The sequence below is a fragment of the Ictalurus punctatus genome, chromosome 2, assembly GCF_001660625.3.
Source record: "Ictalurus punctatus breed USDA103 chromosome 2, Coco_2.0, whole genome shotgun sequence".
NCBI classification, from domain to species: domain Eukaryota; kingdom Metazoa; phylum Chordata; class Actinopteri; order Siluriformes; family Ictaluridae; genus Ictalurus; species Ictalurus punctatus.
Window position 1 is genome coordinate 26,926,629 of NC_030417.2, and position 23,018 is coordinate 26,949,646.

General features: G+C 36.6%; 2 protein-coding genes across 2 annotated transcripts; one reads left to right on the forward strand and one right to left on the reverse strand.

Moving 5' to 3' along the window:
* Positions 1–393: 393 nt before the first annotated feature.
* On the forward strand, positions 394–5,650 carry LOC108275780 (meteorin-like protein). Its single transcript, XM_017486757.3, has 4 exons — positions 394–737; positions 1,167–1,564; positions 3,272–3,331; positions 4,276–5,650. Exons 1-4 carry the CDS (start codon positions 646–648, stop codon positions 4,593–4,595), a joined length of 870 nt encoding a protein of 289 aa, XP_017342246.1. The 5' UTR covers positions 394–645; the 3' UTR covers positions 4,596–5,650.
* Positions 5,651–10,531: 4,881 nt separating this feature from the next.
* Positions 10,532–18,277, reverse strand: LOC108275528 (aquaporin-8). Its single transcript, XM_017486405.3, has 5 exons — positions 17,619–18,277; positions 17,162–17,288; positions 16,684–16,898; positions 12,160–12,294; positions 10,532–11,991 (listed from the first exon to the last, which is right to left on the reverse strand). The coding sequence occupies exons 1-5, from the start codon at positions 17,900–17,902 to the stop codon at positions 11,949–11,951; spliced, it is 804 nt and encodes a 267-aa protein (XP_017341894.1). The 5' UTR covers positions 17,903–18,277; the 3' UTR covers positions 10,532–11,948.
* Positions 18,278–23,018: the final 4,741 nt, after the last annotated feature.

A 23,018-nucleotide genomic window follows, 5' to 3' on the forward strand; every position in this document is an offset into this window, starting at 1 on the left:
CTCTCTCTCTCTCTCTCTCTCTGAATGTGTGTCTATGTGTGTGTGTGTGTGTGTGTGTGTGTGTGTGTGTGTGTATATATATATATATATATATATATATATATATATATATATATGTATATAATATATATATTACACACACACACACACACAAATACAGAATGACACACATACACACACATGCATCTCTCTCTCTCTCTCTCTGTGTGTGTGTGTGTTAAAAAAAAACCCCACACATAGGCCTTATTGGGTTTTGTCTTGTAAATCAACATCAGGTGGCCTATAGATATTTTTTTTGTATAATTATAACAATACATTTGAACGAACCCAGTCAGCCTGTCTGTCTGTCTGTCTGTCTCTCTCTCTCTAATGAGCCGATGCAGAAGGGTTACAGCTAAACCCCAAAGCATCTGCACAGAGCAGCAGTGTGTTAACTTAATAAATGCCAGTGCCTGAGGGTGGAGTCGACCTCATCACCCTCTCTTGGGGGAGAAAAGCTCAAAAGCCGCCCCTGTTTGCAGTATGGACAGAGTTCTTCACCTCACTAACCAGTGCACCATATCCTGGAGATCTGCAGCATACTGATGCTGTACAGGACAATGTTTCAGCATAATTGCCGCTTCTCCGACATTCATTTGGATTGATATGATACCGAGGGGAAGCTGGTTACTCCAGTACTTGCACATATTGTGTTTTCTTACGTCCTGTACAGCAGATTTATGCAGCTGGAGAGGAAGGTAAGAATAGCACTATAGTATAACGTGACTAATTTAAACATGGTTTCTTGAGACACACTGGTAATTTGTTATTTTTTAAATTTGCATGTAAAGTGCTAGATTATTAGGACGAATGATCAATTATCAGAAAATTTCTTGCGCCGCACAGCTAAAAAAAAAATAACACCCTGTGTAATTTAGTGCAAGACTAGGCATTAAAAAAACTTATTTATTTGTTTGTTTATTTATTGTCTATCTATCTATCTATCTATCTATCTATCTATCTATCTGTTTGTTTATTTGTTTACGTTTAATCGATCATTCTATATGTGTAAAAGTGTCAGGCCAGATTCATATAGCCTGTGATGAAAAACACTGCTAATTGTTAAGCGTTGTTTCTTTGCTTGTTTGTTTGTTTGTTTGTTTGTTTGTTTGTTTGTTTGTACCCAGTGGTCTGGTGGGCTCGCCTCTCTCGGGGTCAGTACAGCAGGTGCGGCTTCGCTGTTCCGCAGGTTCGGTCACGTGGTTTTCCCCGCGCCACGCTCTGCGGATCGTGCTGCAGGCGAACGTGTGGAGCGCGCGCCATGCCGCCGTGTGCGTTAAAGCGCTGCGGGGTTCTCGCGGTGCCGCGATGTACGTGGAGCGAGCGGCGAGCCTGGACCTGTTGCTGCAGGACGGGGAATCTCCGGAGCAGGTACGCTGCTTCCGCGCGCACAAAGCACAGAGTACCGCCATCTTCCTTCAGGCCAGCCCGCAGAGTCGCGCGGGTCCGAGTGTCGTCGGGTTCCGGTATGAGCTGCTGCGCGAAAATAGCAACGTTACAGAGGTTCAAACAAGCACAATGCAAGGTAAAGAAACTCTGTCCAGTTATGAAACCATTTATTTATTCCTATGCATTAACGAGTAATTAATAATTCATGCTGTTTAATATTTCACTCATGAGTTCAGTACACACACACACACGCATTCACCGTCCACTTTAATGGGATCACCTGTACATTTGATCATTCATGAAATAATCTAATCACGTGGCAGCAGCGCAAAGAATAAAACCATGCAAGTCAAGAGCTTCAGTTCACATCAAACATCAGAATGGGAGAAAATGTGATCTTGGTGACTTTGTCCACTTTATTCCAGATGGGCTGGTTTGAGTATTTACGAAACCACCAATCTCTGGGATTTTCACGCACAACAGCCTCTAGAGTTTACACCTAGAATGATGTGGAAAAATAAAGTCTAGTGAGAGGTAGTTCTTTAAGCAAAAAATGCCTTAATGATAAGAGAGGTCAGAGTAGAATGGCCAGACTTGGTTGAGCTGACTCAAGGGTGCTTATATCTCAAATGAGCACCTTTTACAACCGTGGTAAGCACAAAAGCATCTCAGAACGGTACAACATCACATTTAACCTTGAGGTGGATGGGCTACAACAGCAGGAGACCACATCAGGTTGCATTCCTGCCAGCCAGATTATTGGCCAGAGGCGCACAGAAAATGAACAGTTAAAGATTAGGAAAAATGTCACCTGGTCTTTTTCTAATATTCGACTGTCCAGTTTGGTCATCTTCGCTGACATCTCCCATAAATTATCCGTTTAAGCCCACAGAACTGCCATTTACTGGATATTTGAGTGAGTAAATCCCAGGAGATCAGTAGTTTCTGAAATACTCAAACCAGCAACCATTTCAGAACCAAAGTCCTTGAGTTTACATTTTTTTCTCCCTTCTGAGGTTTGATGCGAACAAGAACGGAAGCTTGTTTTCATTATGTGTATCACCCGTATCGGGAGAATTTTATTAAACTCAAATAATTGCGTTGTAAATACTTTTTATGTGTTTCAAACACTGCATAACCTTTAATAAGAAACATTTTAAGGATGTTCCTTCCTCTTAAATGTAGATGAAACGCACATGCTGTCCATAGCAGATGATGTTTTTTCTATTAGTGATTCCAGACACCTTCTGCAGTCCAAAAATAAATAAATAAATAAATAAATAAATAAATCAAGGCAGTGGTCTCAACTTGAAATGATGAAAAGATGGCAAATGCTTCTTAAATTCCACAGATGTCAAGTCATTGTGTGTCTATATGAGTGTTTTATTCATGTCAAAAGCTAAGACAGATGCTGGTGTTTGCTTGACTACAAATCTCCCAACACTGACAAAGAAGAATTCACATTTCAGCCACATACGTACTTGCTGACGGACTGCTCAGCAGTCTATACAATAAGAGGATCAGACAAAAGTCAGATTGCTTTCTACACACACACAAACACACACACACACACACACACACACACACACACACACACACACTGGAAAGGGTTGACTTTTGAGATTATATACCACATGCCTTACATTCCTAAAGGCTCCTTGGATGCCTCTCTAGCAGATGCCATGTATTCTCTAATATAATGAACTGAAAATTTAATTAGTTTCCTCTCCTCGCACACACTGTTGCTCTTGACAAAGTATGTTTTGTATTACTTGATGATGTTATCTGATGCTGTCTTCGTCACTTTATCTCAAATAAGCGACCTCTCTGTCTGCATTCACAGCTGCTTGTCGGCCCTGCAATGACTTGGAAATACTGAAAGCCATCTGCAACAGTGACTTTGGTGAGTGTTTTTATTTCAGCTAACCTAGCCTGGCTTTTATAGTATGGATATCCATTTTGGTCAGTGATTCACTGTGATTTTTCTAATATAAAACGATAATAGGACCATATGCGAATAGCAAGCTGAGATTCCTTTATGATAAATGGGGTACTGTCAAACATGATACATAATCACTCTGTTGTTGTTGTTTATTCCAATTATGTTTATTATATGTATATTATATGTTTGTTTGTGAGAGTATGCTGTCTTTTTTGCCCCCTCTATGTTTAGTAATTGATGTGTATTTTGGCAAATCACTAAGAATAGGAATATATCAATAACCACATTTGAATTGGTCTCATATATCAGAGTAGTCAGTCTGTGTCTTGGATGTGAAGGTTAATTTATTCCATGAATGGCTACACACAGGGCGAGGCCCTGATTTGTTCCCAGCAAGTGGGCCCTGGCAGATGTGAGGGCTCTGCAACACACAATAGGAGGCACATGGCTTTAAGGCCTGCAACAGAGCAAAAGCAGCGGCTCCTTTGAACTCACGCCTTGTATAGCCTGACCCTTGAACTGTAATCTCACAAATTGCCATCAGACACTTTTTGATGATAGAAAATGAGTTGCCTAATGAATGTGTAACTGCTGATATGGAGTGAAAAAGCTTTGGTTTGCCTCACCGTGTGCAGGGTTAGAAGGCACTTCTAGAAAAGAAAGAGTGTGGAAAGGATTCATCATCAGCAAGATTTCTTTAAAAAAAAAAAAAAGGAATAAGCAAAGGAATGCACAAAACTATTAATACTTATAATACTGTTATACAGTATTATATAATATAATCTGTTATACAGTGTAATTTCTATATCGACAGATGACTGGTTGTTTGTTTAAGTCTAGTTCTGTATGTTGTTTGTTTAAGTCTAGTTCTTTATAAATCCATGTAACATTTTCTACTCTACTAGTGGTCCATGGATCCATACGGAATGTGTCCCATGATTCTGAGCGGCAGACCTCCGTGATAGAGGTGCAGAAAGGCAGGGTGTATCGGCAACGGAGCGGAGTGTTTGAGAGAGAGCCAGACCTCTCAGGCTCCTGGCATGGGCACATACACACACTTCTGCAGTGCGGTGTTAAAGCAGGAGCTGGTCAGTTTCTCTTCACCGGAGCTGAACTCTTTGGGGAGGCTTGGCTTGGCTGTGCTCCTCGATTTACAGACTTCCAGAATCTCTATCATTCAGCCAAGAGGGTGCATCTGATGCCATGTGATATTTCCATAGACTGAGGAGAAGATTCTTAAGATTTTCTATAATAATAATTTAGTAACTGTTCAAGGCCATTTGAGGAGAAATTGACACTTGAAGCAGACCAAAGGCATAACATGATATATCTTTGCTTTTGCTCTTTTTGATTTCTCTAAAGCAAGAGCGTATTATTATTATTATTATTATTATTATTATTATTATTATTATTATTTTGCTAAAGCAAGAGCTTTGTTACTCAGGCGTTCTTTTTTGTACCCCATTCACTAACCTTTTCAAAGAGCTATTCAAAGGTTAAACAGAATACCATCAATGCCAGTTGTGGTACATCATTTCAAAGGACATGGTGTGGGGGTTGATGTCTGTGCGCGCGTACCTATATGTGTCTGAGACGATATTTAACATTTTGTGTTAATATAAAAAATGTTAACTGGCTTTGGAGTTTGGCAAGAATATGTAGGCTTTATGTTGTTACAATGACACTACTGAAAATATCTATTCAATCATTATGGTTGTATACAGGGTATAAATATGTTATAAAGATGTTATCTTGAACATGGACTAAGATTAGAGATTCTTGAATATTCATACATTTTAAAGTAGACACATATGGTCATATGATTATTGTTGTACTTATTTGTAATAAAGTAATTGTTAATATTGTTCACACTTAGATAATGACATCTGAAAAAAGCAATTCTTTATATAATTAAACAGAACATCTTTGGTATTTATGACCCCGATTGATTAAGATAGTTGAGTTGAATCTAAAACTTTTTTGTAACATATTGTGGACTGTTAAAATAATATCAGATGTAATCAGTGTAAATAATTTTTGCCTTCCAGTACATTAATTTATGTCTCAGGATATGGAAAATCTTTCAAAATGAAAAACAAATCAACAACAACAACAACAACAACAACAAAAGAACACTACACAGATGCTACATTAATGCTTTTATATAACTGATATATTTTTAATTGTATTTATATCAATGTGCATTCCATGTACATTTATTATATTATATTGTATTATATTATATTATATTATATTATAAACCTTTTTAAAACTGCTAACAGATCTGCTTCATATAACATAATATATTATATTATAAACCTTTTTGCAAACTGCTGACAGATCTGCTTCACTTTATGTGAAAAGTCCAAGTGTGTCTTTTGTCTTCCTTTGTATATCTTTTTTGTGAATGTTCCACTGCATAATGAGTCTTGTTGCGACAAGCAGGACTCAGACAGTACCGTCTTCAGTGCTAACGCTGCCTTTTCTGTTGTGGCCCACATCTCTTTATGACCACGGTGCTTTGTAATCGGGATCTTCTGTGAATGGACTAGACCTAGCAGAAAATGATATACAAATGTGTCTAAGATAGAGAAAGCTCAGACACTTCTGAATTGACCTATTCTCTGGGGCTTGGTGGTCTGAAGTCATGGTTTTGGGAAGCTGGCTAAACAGATGTGAACAACTCTGGATCCAAGACTATGGATCCTGTCAGTGGGCCCCTCCCAGAAAGGGAACAATTAATTGACTTTATTCAGTTTCTTTTCTTTCTGCTCCACACTTCTACTTGGTTGAGCAGGATTCGCAAATTGCTGTCTGAGGCCTTTATGGTGACTAAATAGCTGCCAATGAAAGTGTAAATGACTTCGGAGTGAATGCAGATCTCACAATAGCACCACCGCCACAAGTCTCTGACTGACATAATGATCATTGTCATCACGGCTGTCAGCCAGGAGGCTCTGGGGCCCATGAATGTAGAAGAGAATTCAGAGAAGGAGAGCAGATTATCCAGTCTTTTTTTTTTTTTTTTAAATTTCATTCTGATTGCTCTTTGCAGTAGAGATTATCCAATTTGACAAAGTTAATCCTTTGTGCTCAATATTTTCAGTATAAACCAAAGAAAATGAACCCTATTGTACCATATTTTGTTTCCATCAATTAAAAAATATTTTTTACCTGAAGTCATAAAATTACTAAGATGATTTATTATAATAGCATTGCATTTAGTGAGCAAGCCCCAATCTTTTTAGTGAGCAAGTTTAGTGAGCAAGCCCCAATCTTTTCTGTAATGAGTTAGGAAGTTGGTTGTACCTTTAAAAGCATAGAAATGAAGGTACCTTATACTATCTATATAAAGTTAAACTACCTCTTTAAAGCTCTAAGTTAACTAGTTAATTTGTCTTTGTGGAACACTGGGTTTTGTCCTGAAATGAATTGGGTGGGTGGTTTTATGGGTTAGTATTCAGAGACCAATTATACTGGTGTTCCCTATAAGTGATGTTACTATGTTTATCCCCCAGATCTACATATTTAGTCTTGTACAGATCTGTCTCTACTTGTTATATATTGCACAGATGTATTTAAAGTTGGGTTATGCCTTGGAAGGTTTAAATATGCAGACCGGTGACAAATTAAAGGAAAAAAATTACTGACTCTGTTATGCTGTAGGAGCATTTTCTGCATAGACTTGTCCCAATGGGAACATTTACTCCAAATCAACACAAACTTATCTTTGTTTTATAATATGATATAGCATTTATATCTTGATGGGAGTGGTCTCTTCGAGGAAGAGGTCTCATGGAATATTTTGATGAGTATTTAAATGATCATATTCTATGATCTTCACAGTCACCAAATCACAAACCAATTGCACATCTATTTGACATTTTGAACTGACTTGTTAGACAGTGCTCTCCACCACCACCATCAAAACACCAACTGAGAGATAATCATTTGAAAAAAGGTTGTTCACTGCACTTGAGCTATGTAAAATCTATGTCAAGGCACACTGAAGCTGCTGTGGAAACTTGTAGTGGCCCATTTTCCTTTAATTTGTCTTTAATTTGTTATCCATTTGTGGGTAAGGAGGTTCCTTTTCATCATCATCATCATCATCATCATCATCATCATCATCATCAACAACAACAACAATAAAAATAATAATAATAATAATAATGTATAAGTAATGTAAAAAAAAAATCTGAAAATGTGTACAGTAAAATACATAATCATATATGAGAGATATTATACTATAATTATTTGGAAAATGCATTTATTGCTCTAACATACATTTGCATTTAATTTAACTTTAGACAATGTCCTTTGCAAGACCTATTCAAACATTCAAGAAACTGGAATATTATATACAACATCTAATTACTGATTACATCTAACTACTGAATTTCCTGGCATGAATCCTGCAAGCACATCTGTATGCATCTGTCAGGCAGCTAAGGAAATTAATGCTTTATTTTGTTTATGTCCATCCACTATTGTTATACTCAGCCTTGGGCGTTTGGTTCCAGTCTGAGCCCCATCTGCCGGACTTCCCACAGCAGAGGTAGTTTTGTGGTGGAACCGGCCAGGGACCTCAGGGGAACGCAATGCCCCTGGCCCGGAAGACCGGCGGGAGTTCTCCCCACAGGCTGGTTAATTGGCTTAGAGCACCGCCTGCCAAGCTTTCCCATGTGGGCCACTGCTGTGCTGCTGCACAATGTGAAACAGCATGATAGCCGTCCGCTCAGTCAATCCTTTCACTGCCCTTACTCCACAGAGGAAGCAGAGCCACACACAAAAGCCAAATCTGATACTGGCTCTCTCCTTTCTGAACAAAATGTCTCCTTTCCTCTTCATCCTTGGTTTGTAATCGGGTTTTGCTGGAACTTCATTGACAGAATTCTTCTTCTTTTAATTCATAAGGTAATGAGGAGCGGGACCCAGCCTCAACATGAGCAAAATGCATGTCAGCTTTATTGATCACACCTGACTCTGTGTTCTGTGTGAGACACTTCCCATGGTAATTCAGCAACCACTTTTAATCCTTCAATAAAAAGAACTTTAATATCATTAGCAAAATTGATCATGCCCACACATTTCCCTTTATCTCATTGCAAATACCGTCTTTCAGCTCTGGACACGGTATTCAAAAAGTTACAAATGTTAATGAACTGCTATAATCAATTTAAATGTTAAAAGTTTGACTAATCCAGGCAGATGACTACTCTATAAACAGAATTAACCAGTCATAATCACTTTCTTTTTTTTTTTATTCCATGGGTTTTGGCAGTGAAAAAGCAGATTGGCACATCTAGATTTTAATAATGCATGACTCTTGGTGCCAGATGGACTGGTTTGAGTATTTCAGAAACTGCTGATCTCCAGGGATTTTCCACACACAACAGTTTCTAGAGTTTACACAGAGTGGTGCTAAAAACAAAAACTGATTGAGCAATAGTTCTGTGCGTGCCTTGTTGCTTTGTTGATAAGAGAGGTCAGAGGACAGTGGCCAGATTAATTCGAGCAGCCAGGAAGGATATAGTAACTCAAATAATCAATCTTTAGAACTGTGGTGAGCAGAAAAACAGCTCAGAACACACAACTCATCAAACTTTAAGGTGGATGGCCTACAACAGCAGAAGACCACTTCAGGTTCCACTTCTGTCAGCCAAGAACAGAGATCTGAGGCTATCGTTGGCACAGGTTCACCCAAACTGGACATTTGAAGATTAGAAGAAAAAAAATCATCTGGTCTTTTTCCAGTCTTCAACTGTCCAGTTTGGCTTTTGCTCATGAAATTGAAGGCACCCATCAACACCACCACTGACCAGGCACATCATGGCAATCTCTCAACAGACTGGGCAAACTGGTCAAAGCTGCACTGTGAGCTCATAATTTTTCATCAGAAAACAGAAAAAAAGCAAAAAGGTGTGAAGCAAAAATGAATGGACAAGTTTAGTTTATGTTCAACACTTTGCTCTATGGTAGATGGTGCTGTGACCTGCCTTACTAGAATGAGTACACAGCTGTATTGACACCAAGATTTCTAGAGTTTTGACACTATTTTCATATTATTTGAATAGTCAGAACTTGTGCTTGAAACTGAAATCTTGCCTCTACAACTCACCCCTTGTTTCCAGCTAACCCCTTATTGACATTTGTGGATTCAAGATAAGTTTGTTGAGAGCTGAAAATTCAAATATTTGCAGCAGTGTCCACCAGACATGGTTTTATCATGTCTAATAGACTGTTCAAACATGTTTGAACAGTGTAACTACAAATGAAAAGTTCAGTTACAATTTCCTAAACTAATACCCATGGTGTTGGCTTTCTCACTTCATTTGTACTGCTTTGTCCAACTGCTTCTTAGTAACTCCTGAACTTACCTCTGACACTGTGTTCCTGAAGCCTGAGTGGTCTCAGGAACTGCAGGAAAATTGTGTGCAGTCTGGGTCTCGGCTAATCATTTGGTCAGGTTGTAAATAGCTGAAAGGCATTTCTTGAATAAATGCGCTTCTTGAAAGCATTAAGTTTTTGGTTTCAGCTTTCATATGATACTTCATTTTTACAAATAGAATGATAATTTCCACTGGAGGAGTGACATGTAAATGTAAATTTAACATATACATAAAGTCATTTTAGTGATTTATTCTGATAAATGTTAAGCAGTATAATACTACAAACTGCCCTGGTACTGGTTATTCATACTGCAGGGAATAATGACTTGAAAACATAAGTCATACTTTATAATAAATGACACCAGAGGAAGGTTTGTCAAACTTTCTGAAGGTGTTCTACTTGGAACCCTTTCTGATATGAAAAACACTGTTGTATTGTCTTACCTTTTATTATTAAAAGGCTTTATTTCAATGTGTGTGTTTAACTTGAAAATAGATGAACTATAACCTGAGAGTGAGACTAGCTTATAATATATAATGTAAAATGTTTTAAAAGTACTTTGAATTTTGAGTATTTTCCTAAAGTATACCATTAAGAAAGAGATAATCACAAAAGTAGGTTAATGGAAACTTTTATTACATACACAGTAGAAGACACACACAAAACAATTCATATATATATATATATATATATATATATATATATATATATATATATATATATATATATATATATATATATATAAAACATTTATAATGAAAAGGGAAATTAGGTCAAATTCAATAAAGTGGAATTTCAATCTGAAGTTAGTTAAAAGCCATAAATGTTCTCTTTGATGTTCTCTACAATAACTAAAATTTGACTAATGTTTTGTCACCATTATTTTGAAAAGGTAATGCATTTTGATACAGGATAAAATGTTCCTTCTAAGTATAAAAGACTTGGAGATTTAGGCTTTTTATACAAAATCTCTATTTATTAATGTAATAAATATTTTGTTTCTACTTAAAAATCTTTTCAACTTGATAATTTTGATAAAGCTTAATCTTTACAACTTTGATAATTTAGCCAGTATCTGTGACTGGTCCAAGACCATTGAATGATCTAAAGAAAGTGCCACTGTACAAGGTTATATAGGCCAAAAGTGACCACAAGTTTCAAGAACAAGTTCATTCAAGTTGCATGTCTTTGAAATGAAAGATTCTTACAAACTGAACAAGTAAGAAGGAAAAATAAATCTGCTGATTTTGTCTAAATATCTGGATCGCTGTGATGGTGAACAAATTTGATATTCTTACATAAAACAGGGTGATTGCCTGGGCTTGCTTTGCTAGTGACAGTGTTTACTGGTTTTTATAAAGGAATTAAATCAGTAAATCAGAGTTACGTAGTTCCATCAGAATTATGCAGTCGGTGATTCTTCAGCAAGATAATGCACTGAACCTATTTCAAACTTGGTAAACAAGAAAAAAGAAACGATAACCTTCTTAGGCCAGTCTCCAGCCTTCATAGAAAATGGAACTGAGCACAACAATCAACAGAATCAAACTGTTGCAGTAGATATGTAGCGTATGTTGCTGCTGAAGCTCTTACATGTTCTGTGTAATTCACAAAGTATGAATTACATGAATTACAAATTTTGTTTTTCATTTGTTATTTTCAAGAAAATGTTTAAAGTATTAAAAAAACTTACGCAACATAAATGAAAACATTATATATTCCACAAATACTGTATTTTGTATATTTAATGATGTCTTTATTGGTCACATATAGAGTAGAGTACAGTGAAATGGTTTTCTTCACATACCCCAGCCTGTCAGAAAGCTGAGAGCAGTCGGAGCACAGGGTCAGCCATGATACAGTGCCATTGGAGCAGAAAGGGTCAAGGGCCTTGCTCAAGAGCCCAACAGTGGCAGTTTGGCAGTGGGGCCCGAACCCCCAACCCTCCGATCAGCAACCCAGAGCCTCAACCGCTAAGCCACCACTGCCCCCTATTTAGATATACAAATACCTTTTCACTGTATTGTACTGTATTAGATTTTATTATATTGACTACATTATAATTTTGTACTATTATGCAGTAGCAACATGATTAATCCTTCAGAAATGACAATCAGAAATGGCAGTACTATTGATATATTTTACATTGACTTTTTGTCTGCGACTTTTTTCCAGCTTTGTGAAGTTACTTCAGTATCACTCTAATCTTCTTGTCACCCAGCATCAACCTGGAAAAAACAAAGCAACATGCAATATAAATACACACACACACACACACACACATATATATATATATATATATATATATATATATATATATATATATATATATATATATATTTGTGTCCTTTAGAGTTATATTCTTCACTGTTTAATATTCCTAGCTGCATATTTACCTAATAAGAGTAGCAGTGAGTAGTGCACCAGCCATGGGCCCGACCCAGTAGATCCAGTGATATGTCCAGTAATTTGCCACTGCTGCGGGTCCGAAAGCACGTGCTGGGTTCATGCATGCTCCAGAGACTGCTCCTCTAAATTGCAGAAATGTTCACTCTCAGTACAGCACATTAGATCATATTAGCCCATAGTACAGGCTGTCATCAAATGTTATGTCACAGTTATCTTCATAGTTACATGCAGCTTCAAGTTTTCACTTTTACTAGAGGGGGTCTGATTTCTTTTCCATATCTCCAGTACCATTTCATGTTGTTTATTGGTGACATATTTTAGACAGCTGAAAACAGTCATATTAGTTAGCTCTGAGTGCTGTACATCCCAGAATGGCAAAAAATCCCCCAAATAAATTAACTTTTTGTATAGATCTGTTCTGTATCAGCTAATGTTCTCATTAGCCAACTTAGTGAAGAGCAGGTAGGACACTGAGGTAAGTAATATTTGCAGCTACTGTACAACAATATATTTAAATTCAGTTTGTATTGGCCAATGAAGAAATAAAAATGAAATGTGGGTGCATACCAACGAATCAGACAGTGTGAGCTGGCGCTATTGCGCTGTGGGTAATTTGGTTACTGTGTATCTTGGGAGAGTTTAACCACATGACCAATGATAATTAATGTGAAGGGTTTTGTGATACATGATGTGATACAAGCTTGACAGGATGAAAACACAGTTGCCACAGTGAATGTATGAAGTCTGTGTGAGTGGGAGTATTTTTTCAGGTGGCAGTGCGGTGCTCATTCCCACATCACAAGAAAGCTGAGCTCCCTCACATTTGCCTGAGCTCAACTAATATTCTTTGTTGGGCATTTGAAATAATACCAGGAGGCAATATCTCTTCACATTGCTCTATAGAAAAGTACTTTCTTTTCAAAACTGTAAAATGCAATTATTCTAAATTTGATCATTAAAGCAAAAATATTTTATTTTGCTAATTTAAAGGCTGAGGAACAGAATAAGAAGGAACAAAATAAGAATATTTTAGGTAACTATAAAGCTCATGGTTGCATATAACCAAAGTATAAAGCTCTGATCCTAATGTGTGCTTAAGGACTTGGATACTTTCAGCTGTAAGCATTTGTTCTGGCTGAAGCAAGTGCAGCTGCTGTAGCTCCAGATGTTGAAATGTCTACTGCTACATCTACTACTTGGTTGCTAATAATATGTGAAGTATACATATTTAAGTAAAATTTAGGCAAATAATGTAAATAGATAACATTCAGTCATTCATCTTCAGTAAGCACTTTATCCATGGTCAGGACTGTGGTGGATTTAAGCTTATCACGGGAATGCTGGGAGTGAGGTGGAAAATTCACCCTGGATGGGAGACCAGTCCTTCACAGGGCATCATGGACACACTCATTTACACCTTGGGGAAATTTATCATAGCCAATCCACCTACATGTATGTTTGTGGGAGTGGGAAGAAACCAGTGAGCTCAAAGGAAACACATGCGGACATGCAGAGATTGTGAAAAACACCAACGGGGCACACAGTAAACCGAGCACAGGATTAAACTGGAGACAAACAATAGGAAACATACAGCAATAAAACGGGAGTATATAAAATGTTCATATAAATAATCATGACATTATTACCTCCACTACTGATAAGATTGCTGTACTTTTATATATTTTATAATGTCATTCTGTCACCAGGTCTGGTATGTTTCAAGAAAAAAATGATAGTGTAAGCCACAATCATACACTATCAGACGGAAAAAAAAAAAAAAAAAAAAAATATATATATATATATATATATATATATATATATATATATATATATATATATATATATATATATATATATATGTGTGTGTGTGTGTGTGTGTGTCCAGTTTCTTCAGTTGCTTTTGCTGTTTGTAGGTAGATGCTTAATGCTTATTTCAAAATAGGTAAACATAAAGTTTTGGAGGCAGAGTGTGAACAGGAGTGTGAACTAGCTCCATTCCCATCTCTTGTAAATGATGACATCAAATGAACTTCGTTTTCCCAAAGGTTTTACACAATCACTCACATATACTGTTCAGAAAGTACACTCTTTTAAACCAGTGTAAGATTAGATATTACCTACTCTCCTGATACCTAAACTCTATTTACACACTTTCCTGATGTGATGTCAGTGCCTGATCCTGACACACCTCTACTGCTGTGACTCTCCTCGCTCTCTGGTCCTGCCTGAATTTTCCTCATACTACTGCTTAGAACTTTCTGCACTTGTGACTCACCTTCTGTTGCTTTGCACTTCCCAGAAACAGACACTCACTCTTACTTCAGTGGATAATCGCACCTGGATACTGTAGATTTGTACCTAAGAACTGCTGCTGCTATCATAATGACTGTCCTGGGACTGTCCTAGGACTCTTCTTCACAATCTGATCATATTGAACATCCTTTCCATACACTTAATACTGTTTGATTTGAATATATGCAGTTGTAGAAGAGTACTGATATGTAATCACACTCAGAAGAGAATGGGTTTTCTTTTGAGTCTGATTCCTCTCAAAGTTTTTTTTTTTACTATTGCTCGGGGGCTTGGGATTTGAACTCACTGGGATTTGTTCAGATGTCCATTGTTTTAAACACTGAGGTACCACCAAAGCAAATGTTGATCTACATCAACTTTTCTGTAAAGCTGCTTTGTGAAAATGCTCTGTTCATATAAAATGTATTTAATTGATTTGAACACTGAATTTATTTAATCAAGAAATGTCAAATTAGAAATATTTTAAAAAATAATAATAATAACAATGCAAGCTAAATGGATAGGACATAATTGCATGGAACAGTCTTGTCTCACATTTTCTAGTCCAGGTCCCTTGAAGGTCCCATCCACTTAGGGATGTCCTGTGAAGGTGCTGTAACTATGCCTTGACTGCTCACTTGCTGTGTGTCTGTGTGTTGATGATGTGAGAAATAACAGGTCATTGTAAGTCTAATGGGTCCAACAGCTTTTTGGACAGGAGGGAGCTACTTAGTCATTTGTGAATGTCTGAATAGTCTTTTTTTACTCCATTAATTATTAAAAGGCTTCATCGTAATGGTTCTTCAGGGGGTTCTTTGTATAGTTAAAGGCTCTTAGTTCCTTAAAGTGTGATAGGAAAATACTTTAACCCCACTTAAACTTGGTCATGTCATGCATCTTGATCTTCAGGATAGTGATTGTCCACATAAAAATTAAATTACTCTAGATGCACTTAACCCAAGACAGTTCAGGAGGTGATCTAGATTTATTTTAAATGCATTTTATATCATACAAGGGTAAATGCCTCTATCTCCCCAAGCCACGTTTGACAACAACAACAACAACAACAACAACAACAACAGCAACAAACACCAATAGGTGACATGTGAGCCTGTGAAGGCTGAACTTGGTGTCATTAAAAAGTTAGAAAAACTATATATTTTTTTAATTTAAAAAAAAATTAAGACAATGTTTTTTTGGATGGAGCAATACCTGAATTCATACAAAAGGAGGAAAACTGGAAGTTGGTAGAAATGGAAACACGGGTCTAGCTGACCAGAGACTCAATTTTAAACGCATGTAGTTAAGGATACAATACGGGTACAAGATGCATGAAATGGCCACGTGTAAATAGGGTCGCTGTTATAAGGTTCTGCATACAGTGACAACTGAAAAACCCTTAAGGGTTCCATATTTCCAGTGTTCCACACCTTTTTTCTAAGAGTCTACACAACTGACATGCCAAATACTCATAAGTATAGATATTTTGGCTAATGAAAGAGATTTGTGTAAGATGTGGCAGAATGTGGCATGCTAGAGCAAAATTCTCCTATTGTTGTAAAACTATAATAAAAACAAAATTAGAACGGAAATCCACTTAAAAAGAATGCAAGCTGAGGTTAATTTATGGTACATTAGCAGCAAATTACTACGTAAGTTTTGGCAAAAATTTAGCAGCTCTCTCTAAAGGGTTTACTCTGCTGTATAAAACATTATGGCATCCCCTCATTCTTTCATAGTTATGCTTTGAGTCATATGTTCCAACCACTGAAAACTATGCCTGAGCTATCAACAGACGTGTAGGTCAGAGGAGATATCAGAGCTGCCAAGAGGAACTGACACTAAAACAAATATCCGACAAGGTGAGTCCGAATTGTGTCCTGACTCCATGTACAACTCGCTTTTAATTCCCTGACTTCTAAATGTCATTCTTTTATGTATATTAAATACACCATGTAGGATAATATTAGGTTAGGTAATAAACCCTCAGATAGTCAAATAATAGTATGCAAGAAATACAGAGGTGTAGCTGAAGGCATGTTATGGTGAAACTGTCTATACAGGTAGAGGAGCCTTGAAGGTACTAGATTAAAAAAGTCCAGAAGGGGACTGTATTTGACTTAGCTAAGAAATCTGAGGAACATCTGTTTTTGATGTTATCCGAAGGTTTATTATTAATAATAGTTCAGTGTGCGTGTGTGTTATTATGCTATACTCACCCTGCTAAGACATCAGCCGCAACTGTCAGTCCAATACAGAATGGAGCTAGTAGGGTACGTGTCTTGCCATTCACCGCCCCCATACACACTGACATGGTCAGGAACAGCGTCATTACTATCTCAGCTATAACAGCAGGCTCAATCTGAGCTCGCTCTTGGACTGTGTTAAATGCACCACCAGATGCATTGTAGTAATTATGTGGTAGTGAGATACTCTAAGGAACAGAAGAGAATATTACATCTGTAATATATACATACACACAAACATGTACGTTTGAGTCATTGTGATTATTTCTTATAAAATCTTTGCAACTCCACTCAGTTTCCTGTATTCCTGATAATGTCAAGCAGTGCGCGTGTATGAAACGAACAAATACAGATAAGTGGAGTTGTTCTAAGATAAGTCCAGTGCATGGAGATACACAGGATTTTCAACAGATTTTCAACATTCAAGCTCAGTGAATAATATCTGACTTACTTTAGCCAGACCTGCACCAATGAGTCCACCACACAGTTGCGCCAGAATATATGGTATCAGTAAGATGACATTAAGACCCCCGATCAGGTAAACAGACACAGAGACAGCGGGGTTGAAATGGCCTCCACTGCAGGAAGAGCTTTGTGTCAATGCATGTAGCTGAATTTCTGACACCGTTTTAAATCTTCAGTTATAGCAGGTTAACAGCATACTCTGTTTTACTGAAAAATGCCTTTAAGAACAATGTATGCAACAAATTTGTTTTGCACTCAGTGCACACAAAAAGTGCACAGATTTTGTTTTAGAATTGCCTAGAAACAGGATCAAATAACCCATAAATAAATCTGAAAAAAGTAAATAGTGTAAATTCCAATTCTAAATTCATTACTAAACAAGCTCTTGATCTTGCAACACCTCACACAGGAAAAACATCAACTCAGTGCACCCATGTGAATACCTGATCTCTCCAAACAGTGCTATGACGATGCTGAGTGCTAGGCCATGTGCTAGAGCTGGCTGCAGACTCCCAGTGTCCTGCGGATTCTCTATGACGGACATGCAGCCAGTGAAGATGAAAAGCGTCGATCCCACCAGTTCAGCTATACAGGGCTGGATATAAGGCTGAAACACACTGACCAAGCGGTGAATTACGGTCTCGTCCTCCTCTGGTTCTATGTCAAACACACTAACTGAGTTACACATGTCTGTGTCTGAGTTGGTTTTTGATTGGTGCGTGCTCATGCTGACTGTTGATGGATGGAGCTGGCAGTACAGTTAAATAGGGCAATCCTGGTCTGATAAACATGTACGAAAGGAGGAGGAGAGAAGAAGGGAGGGAGGTACAAAGTGGGATGTGGTAGAACCCACTAATACTGACTTTTAGGCTAATTGGTTTGTACCAAAAGTTCTGGATAATTCCAAGGCTATAGAGTTCAACGAACATTTGTAAAAGTATGTCACATGGGTAAAACAATGGAAATAAAATGATGCATGAATAGAGCTTTCACTTTGAAGTGAGTACATTACAGTTAGGTCAGGCATTTTAGGATGAAAGCCAACCAGCAATATGTGCCAGCTATAAAAGAGTCGTGACAATCAGCACTACACCATGTGACATAGCAGCATGATGAAACTAAAAATGAGCTCCACTGGCATCAAAAAATTAGTGCCTGAACTGCATATGTATCAGTCAAAAACTGTAGTACTCTAATTCATTCTTAGACAAAAAAAAAAGTTCTTCAATTATTCTTATCACATCATTACATTTATCAATAGATAGAATCAGATATTTATGAAATGATTTAGATGATTAAATTCTGAGTTGCCTTATCTGGTTTAAACTTCTTTCATCATCAAGTTGGTTTGTTTTCATTTTGAAAAGCTGAAACTGATGCTGAAATCTCCACATTAACTAAACTTCTACCAACTGAACTGAAGGTATATCTGCCAGAAAAATATAAATTAATCACCTATGCCTGAAAGAAATATGGGCATACAAGAAATATTGGTTGCAAGTTAATGACTACCGGCAGTAATAAAATGATAAATAAGAAGTTAGTGCCAGAGATGGCACATTAATAAACCATTACTGAATACATCTCACCATGCATGTTGAAGCATAACAATTAAAAACTGTAAATGGAAATGGAAACAAGTGAAAAGGACGAAAATTAAAACAGTTGATACAAATAAACAAAACCCCACCCCAGTTACTGTGAGTACCAGGGGTGAGAAATGAGCCAGGAACCTGACAATACTCTGAAAAGTGTTTCAGGATGTTAAATAATATATGGCGATATCAATATATTGTCCTACTGCTGTCTATATAGTGTAATGTATGTATACATCTAATATATAGTGTAATCAATTGTCTGCTTCCTTACTGATTCCTCAGACCTGATTATTGTTACATTCTGCAAATAGTATGGCATTAATCAACAAAGCTACTTTTGCATGCATTCCGTTTAAGGTCTATATTCAAGTTGCAGCCATATTCTGAATACGATGTTTATATGCGTACAGGCATCAGAATATTCCTGTATACAGGGTTGTTGTAAGTATGCCTGAGTTGCCATTTCTAAATACCTAGCATACAGCTAAGTATCTGCAGACTTCTGCAGACTGAGCATGCATATATCTCCTTTCAGTGGATTTTCTGAATAAGGTGTTTACATGCAAGAAATTTCCGATTAAAATAGGCATATTCCAGGGGTGGGAATAAGAATTTGGGGAATCAGAATATTGTCTTAATAGGAATCGGGCAACTGGTGTTTTCATGAGTGCTAATTAGAATATTGCCAAATTTTGATTAATATTGGAATGTTGATGTGCATGTAAATGCACCCATCGCCATTAGTTTTTTGTTTTAATTTTGAAGAATTGCTAAAACCTTAAAAATTAAATACGAAATAAACTTTATTTTTATTTTACTATTTGGCAGGCATTATTGCTGCATTTATTTATCCATCAGACATGATGGTGGTAATGATAATGGATGAAAGTGAATTAGTGAGCAGTAAAAACAATTTCCAAAAATAAAAGATGCTTGCACCATTTTCCCTCATCATCCTCTTCTTCTTCTTCTTCTTCTTCTTCTTCTTCTTCTTCTTCCTCTTCTTCTTCTTCTTCTTCTTCTTCTTCCTCTTCATTATTATTATTATTATTATTATTATTATTATTATTATTATTATTATTATTATTATTATTATTATTATTATTTGATTCAGAAAGCTTGTCACAATAACCAAGCATGCTTATTAAACAGTTTTTAACCGTGTTAATGCTGTGCTCCTTACTGCAAAAAAAAAAAATTAAAAAATTGCTTTCTGATTTCTGAAATAATAGAAGTTTCATTGTGTGTACTTTTGTGAGACTTTGACCATTTGTTATCATCAGATCTCAGATACAATTACAATATTTAACACTTATCTTACACTGATATGTCATTTGTTGCAACATCAATTCATATTATGTATTAATCTTGAATAAACAAACTAGTGGATGTATAGTTGGGTTTTTTTTTATTGGTCATGCGTTTGGAAATATTTGACTTTTTGCACTGTATTTACTGAATAAATCATAGTAGATATGGCTTATTATGCTTGATGAATAGAAAATATGACTGAATCTGTATTTTCATATTTGCAGATTAGATTTGCACTGAGATGTTATCGTCTGTATCGTAACTTTCCAATAACTCTCTGTCTATCACAGCACAATGAGAAATAACTTTGAATTGCACCCCCCCCAGTTTGAAAAGGCACAGACCCCTGTTATTTTTCACAGATAAGTTTGCAGAGCAAATCGTTGAGGGAGATATACAGTATTTTCTGGATTTCAGGATCAAAAGTATAGGTCTTTCTTAGACATGTGCCTATAATCAGCTATACTGCATACTGTGGCATTCCATATGCACAATATTGCTATCATGGACATGTCAAAAATATTATCTCTCTGCTTGTATTTTTTTTAACTACAGTGATCATAATAAATCATGATAGGGATATGAATTTTAGTATTGGTACCCACCTAGTCTTTCCTACCAATTTGGCATTAACTGATGCCAATTCATTCAAGGGTATTCTGCTTAACTCAGGATGGCCTAAAAGTTTAGGAAATATAGCACCAATACAATATGTTAATTTTAAGTAAATGTGTGTGTTAATGAAAATGCTAATAACTACTAAGCTTTTCCAAATATAACACAGCAAAGCAACTTTATAAAGTGTGTGTTCTCCTAAATGTAATATACTGTACTGTAAAATTCCGCGCGACTTTTCTTACAAGTCATTATGACCGATCTTGACCACCAGGTGGGAGCAGACCACATTTTTTATAGTCGCCTTTATGATCGACTTTTTTTTTTTTTTTTTTTTTTTTTTGCAGCCATGGACCTCCATCCATCCATCCATCTTCTATACAGCTTATCCTTCCTTCAGGGTCACGGGGAACCTGGAGCCTATCCCAGGGAGCATCGGGCACAAGGCGGGGTACACCCTGGACAGGGTGCCAATCCATCGCAGGGCACACAATCACATACACATTAGCCATGGACCTGTTTAGCTGTAAAAATGTCCTGGGCCTTCTCAGTACAGATTTATTTTATGAACCACTGAAATATTAGGCTCATTATTCAAATGTTTACAATAATATTATGACTATCTATTAGTTACCTCAAGCTTTTTTTTTTTATTTCTGACTTTTTCACTGATATTAGATTGCAGTTGACATTATTTATAATTTATTATATAATAATAATAATAATAATAATAATAATAATAATAATAATAATAATAATAATAATTATTATTATTATTATATTATATATTATAATTTCATTCAAATGAGCAATCAAATAGACTAATAACTACAAGAACTCAATAATAGAACTCAGTAATAAATACAACTTTGGTAATTGTGAGTTGTGAAATTCACTTCTGTAACAAAATTAAAAAATCATGGTCCCCTGGGCAAGCCCAAACCCCACTTTGAGAAGCACTGGCCTACACAATGAATATGGGTTGAAGATAGAAAGAATACACTGTATAAATCAGGAAGTGTCACTGTAAGCAGCACTTTTTGGGAAGATTTAATTACATAGACAATGACGTTATAAACAAAGCTTTTAAAAAAAAAAAGACAAAATGACTTACGCTATGCTAAAATGGTATCTCAAAGCTTTATGGGGAAAGAGCATGAGAATGTTCATATAAATTACACAGATAAAGCACAATTTTACATCTCACACTCTGCTGAAACAGAAACCTAAGAGACTGTAGCCCTTGTTCTTTGTTATTTTCCTCTCCACTTCTGCAAAGCTACTTATGTTGTGCAAGTAGAGCAAGAGCATGTTACTGCAGTAGTCTTGGGATTCCATGACCCTGCACAACAAGTGTTTGATAATTCCTCAGTTGAATCAGATGTATTAGCCACTGGGGAAATCTTATCCGGAACAGTCAGTGTGATTGCAGGTTTTAATTCCAGTCAAATAGGAGACATGCCTAATAGTCATCTGAAGCAACCGTGTCTCTGGTTTGGTTGGAATGAAAACCTGAAACTACACCAACCATTTTGGATAAGATGAAAGATCTCTGGTTGAACGCTGTGCTTCCAAACACTTGTTCTAGAGTAGCACTGTCTTGGACATTTTAATAAATTCCTGCTCTAACACACCCTCATTGACTGCATTTGGTGTGTTCAGTAGAGTTATCACTTCATCCACATTGAGTGCATTTTAACAGTTGGATGTGTTTTAATGAATGTAACATGATACAAAGATTGAACTTTTTTCTCATACAGTCATTTCACCGATTTATTCATTTGTCATTATCAGTGTAGCCTAAAAATCACTGAAGATGGAGATGAAATTAAAATGGTATAGCTGTTAACTGAAGTGTTGTTTGACATGTTCTTCGTTTTTGTTTATCAGCATTTAACTGCACTAATAAAACCAGTTATTGCTTTGGAAAAGGCGACTGGGGGAAATACCAGATATGCAGGGTATTCTCCAGAACCACAGATTTAGTGGTTTTATTAGCGTTTGCAGTTTTAGAACAATTGCGAGGAAGAAAAATCTCACACAATCGCACATGGGCTATTCAGATTTGCTCAGCTTTCACAAAACCACAAAATGGTTGGCTGAAACCCATTTGGCTTGAGATCTACATTGAGTGCACAACCATTATTTCACTTCCTATGTCGGTGGCTCTCAAAGTGGTGTCCATGATTGAAAAAAGAAAAAAAAAGTTATTCGCCTGTTTGTCTGGTAACTTGAAACGAATGGGTTTAATCCAAGCCTTAATGTCTCAAAAAACCAAACAGGACTATAAATAATACCAAGTCAGATCTAATGGGTTCT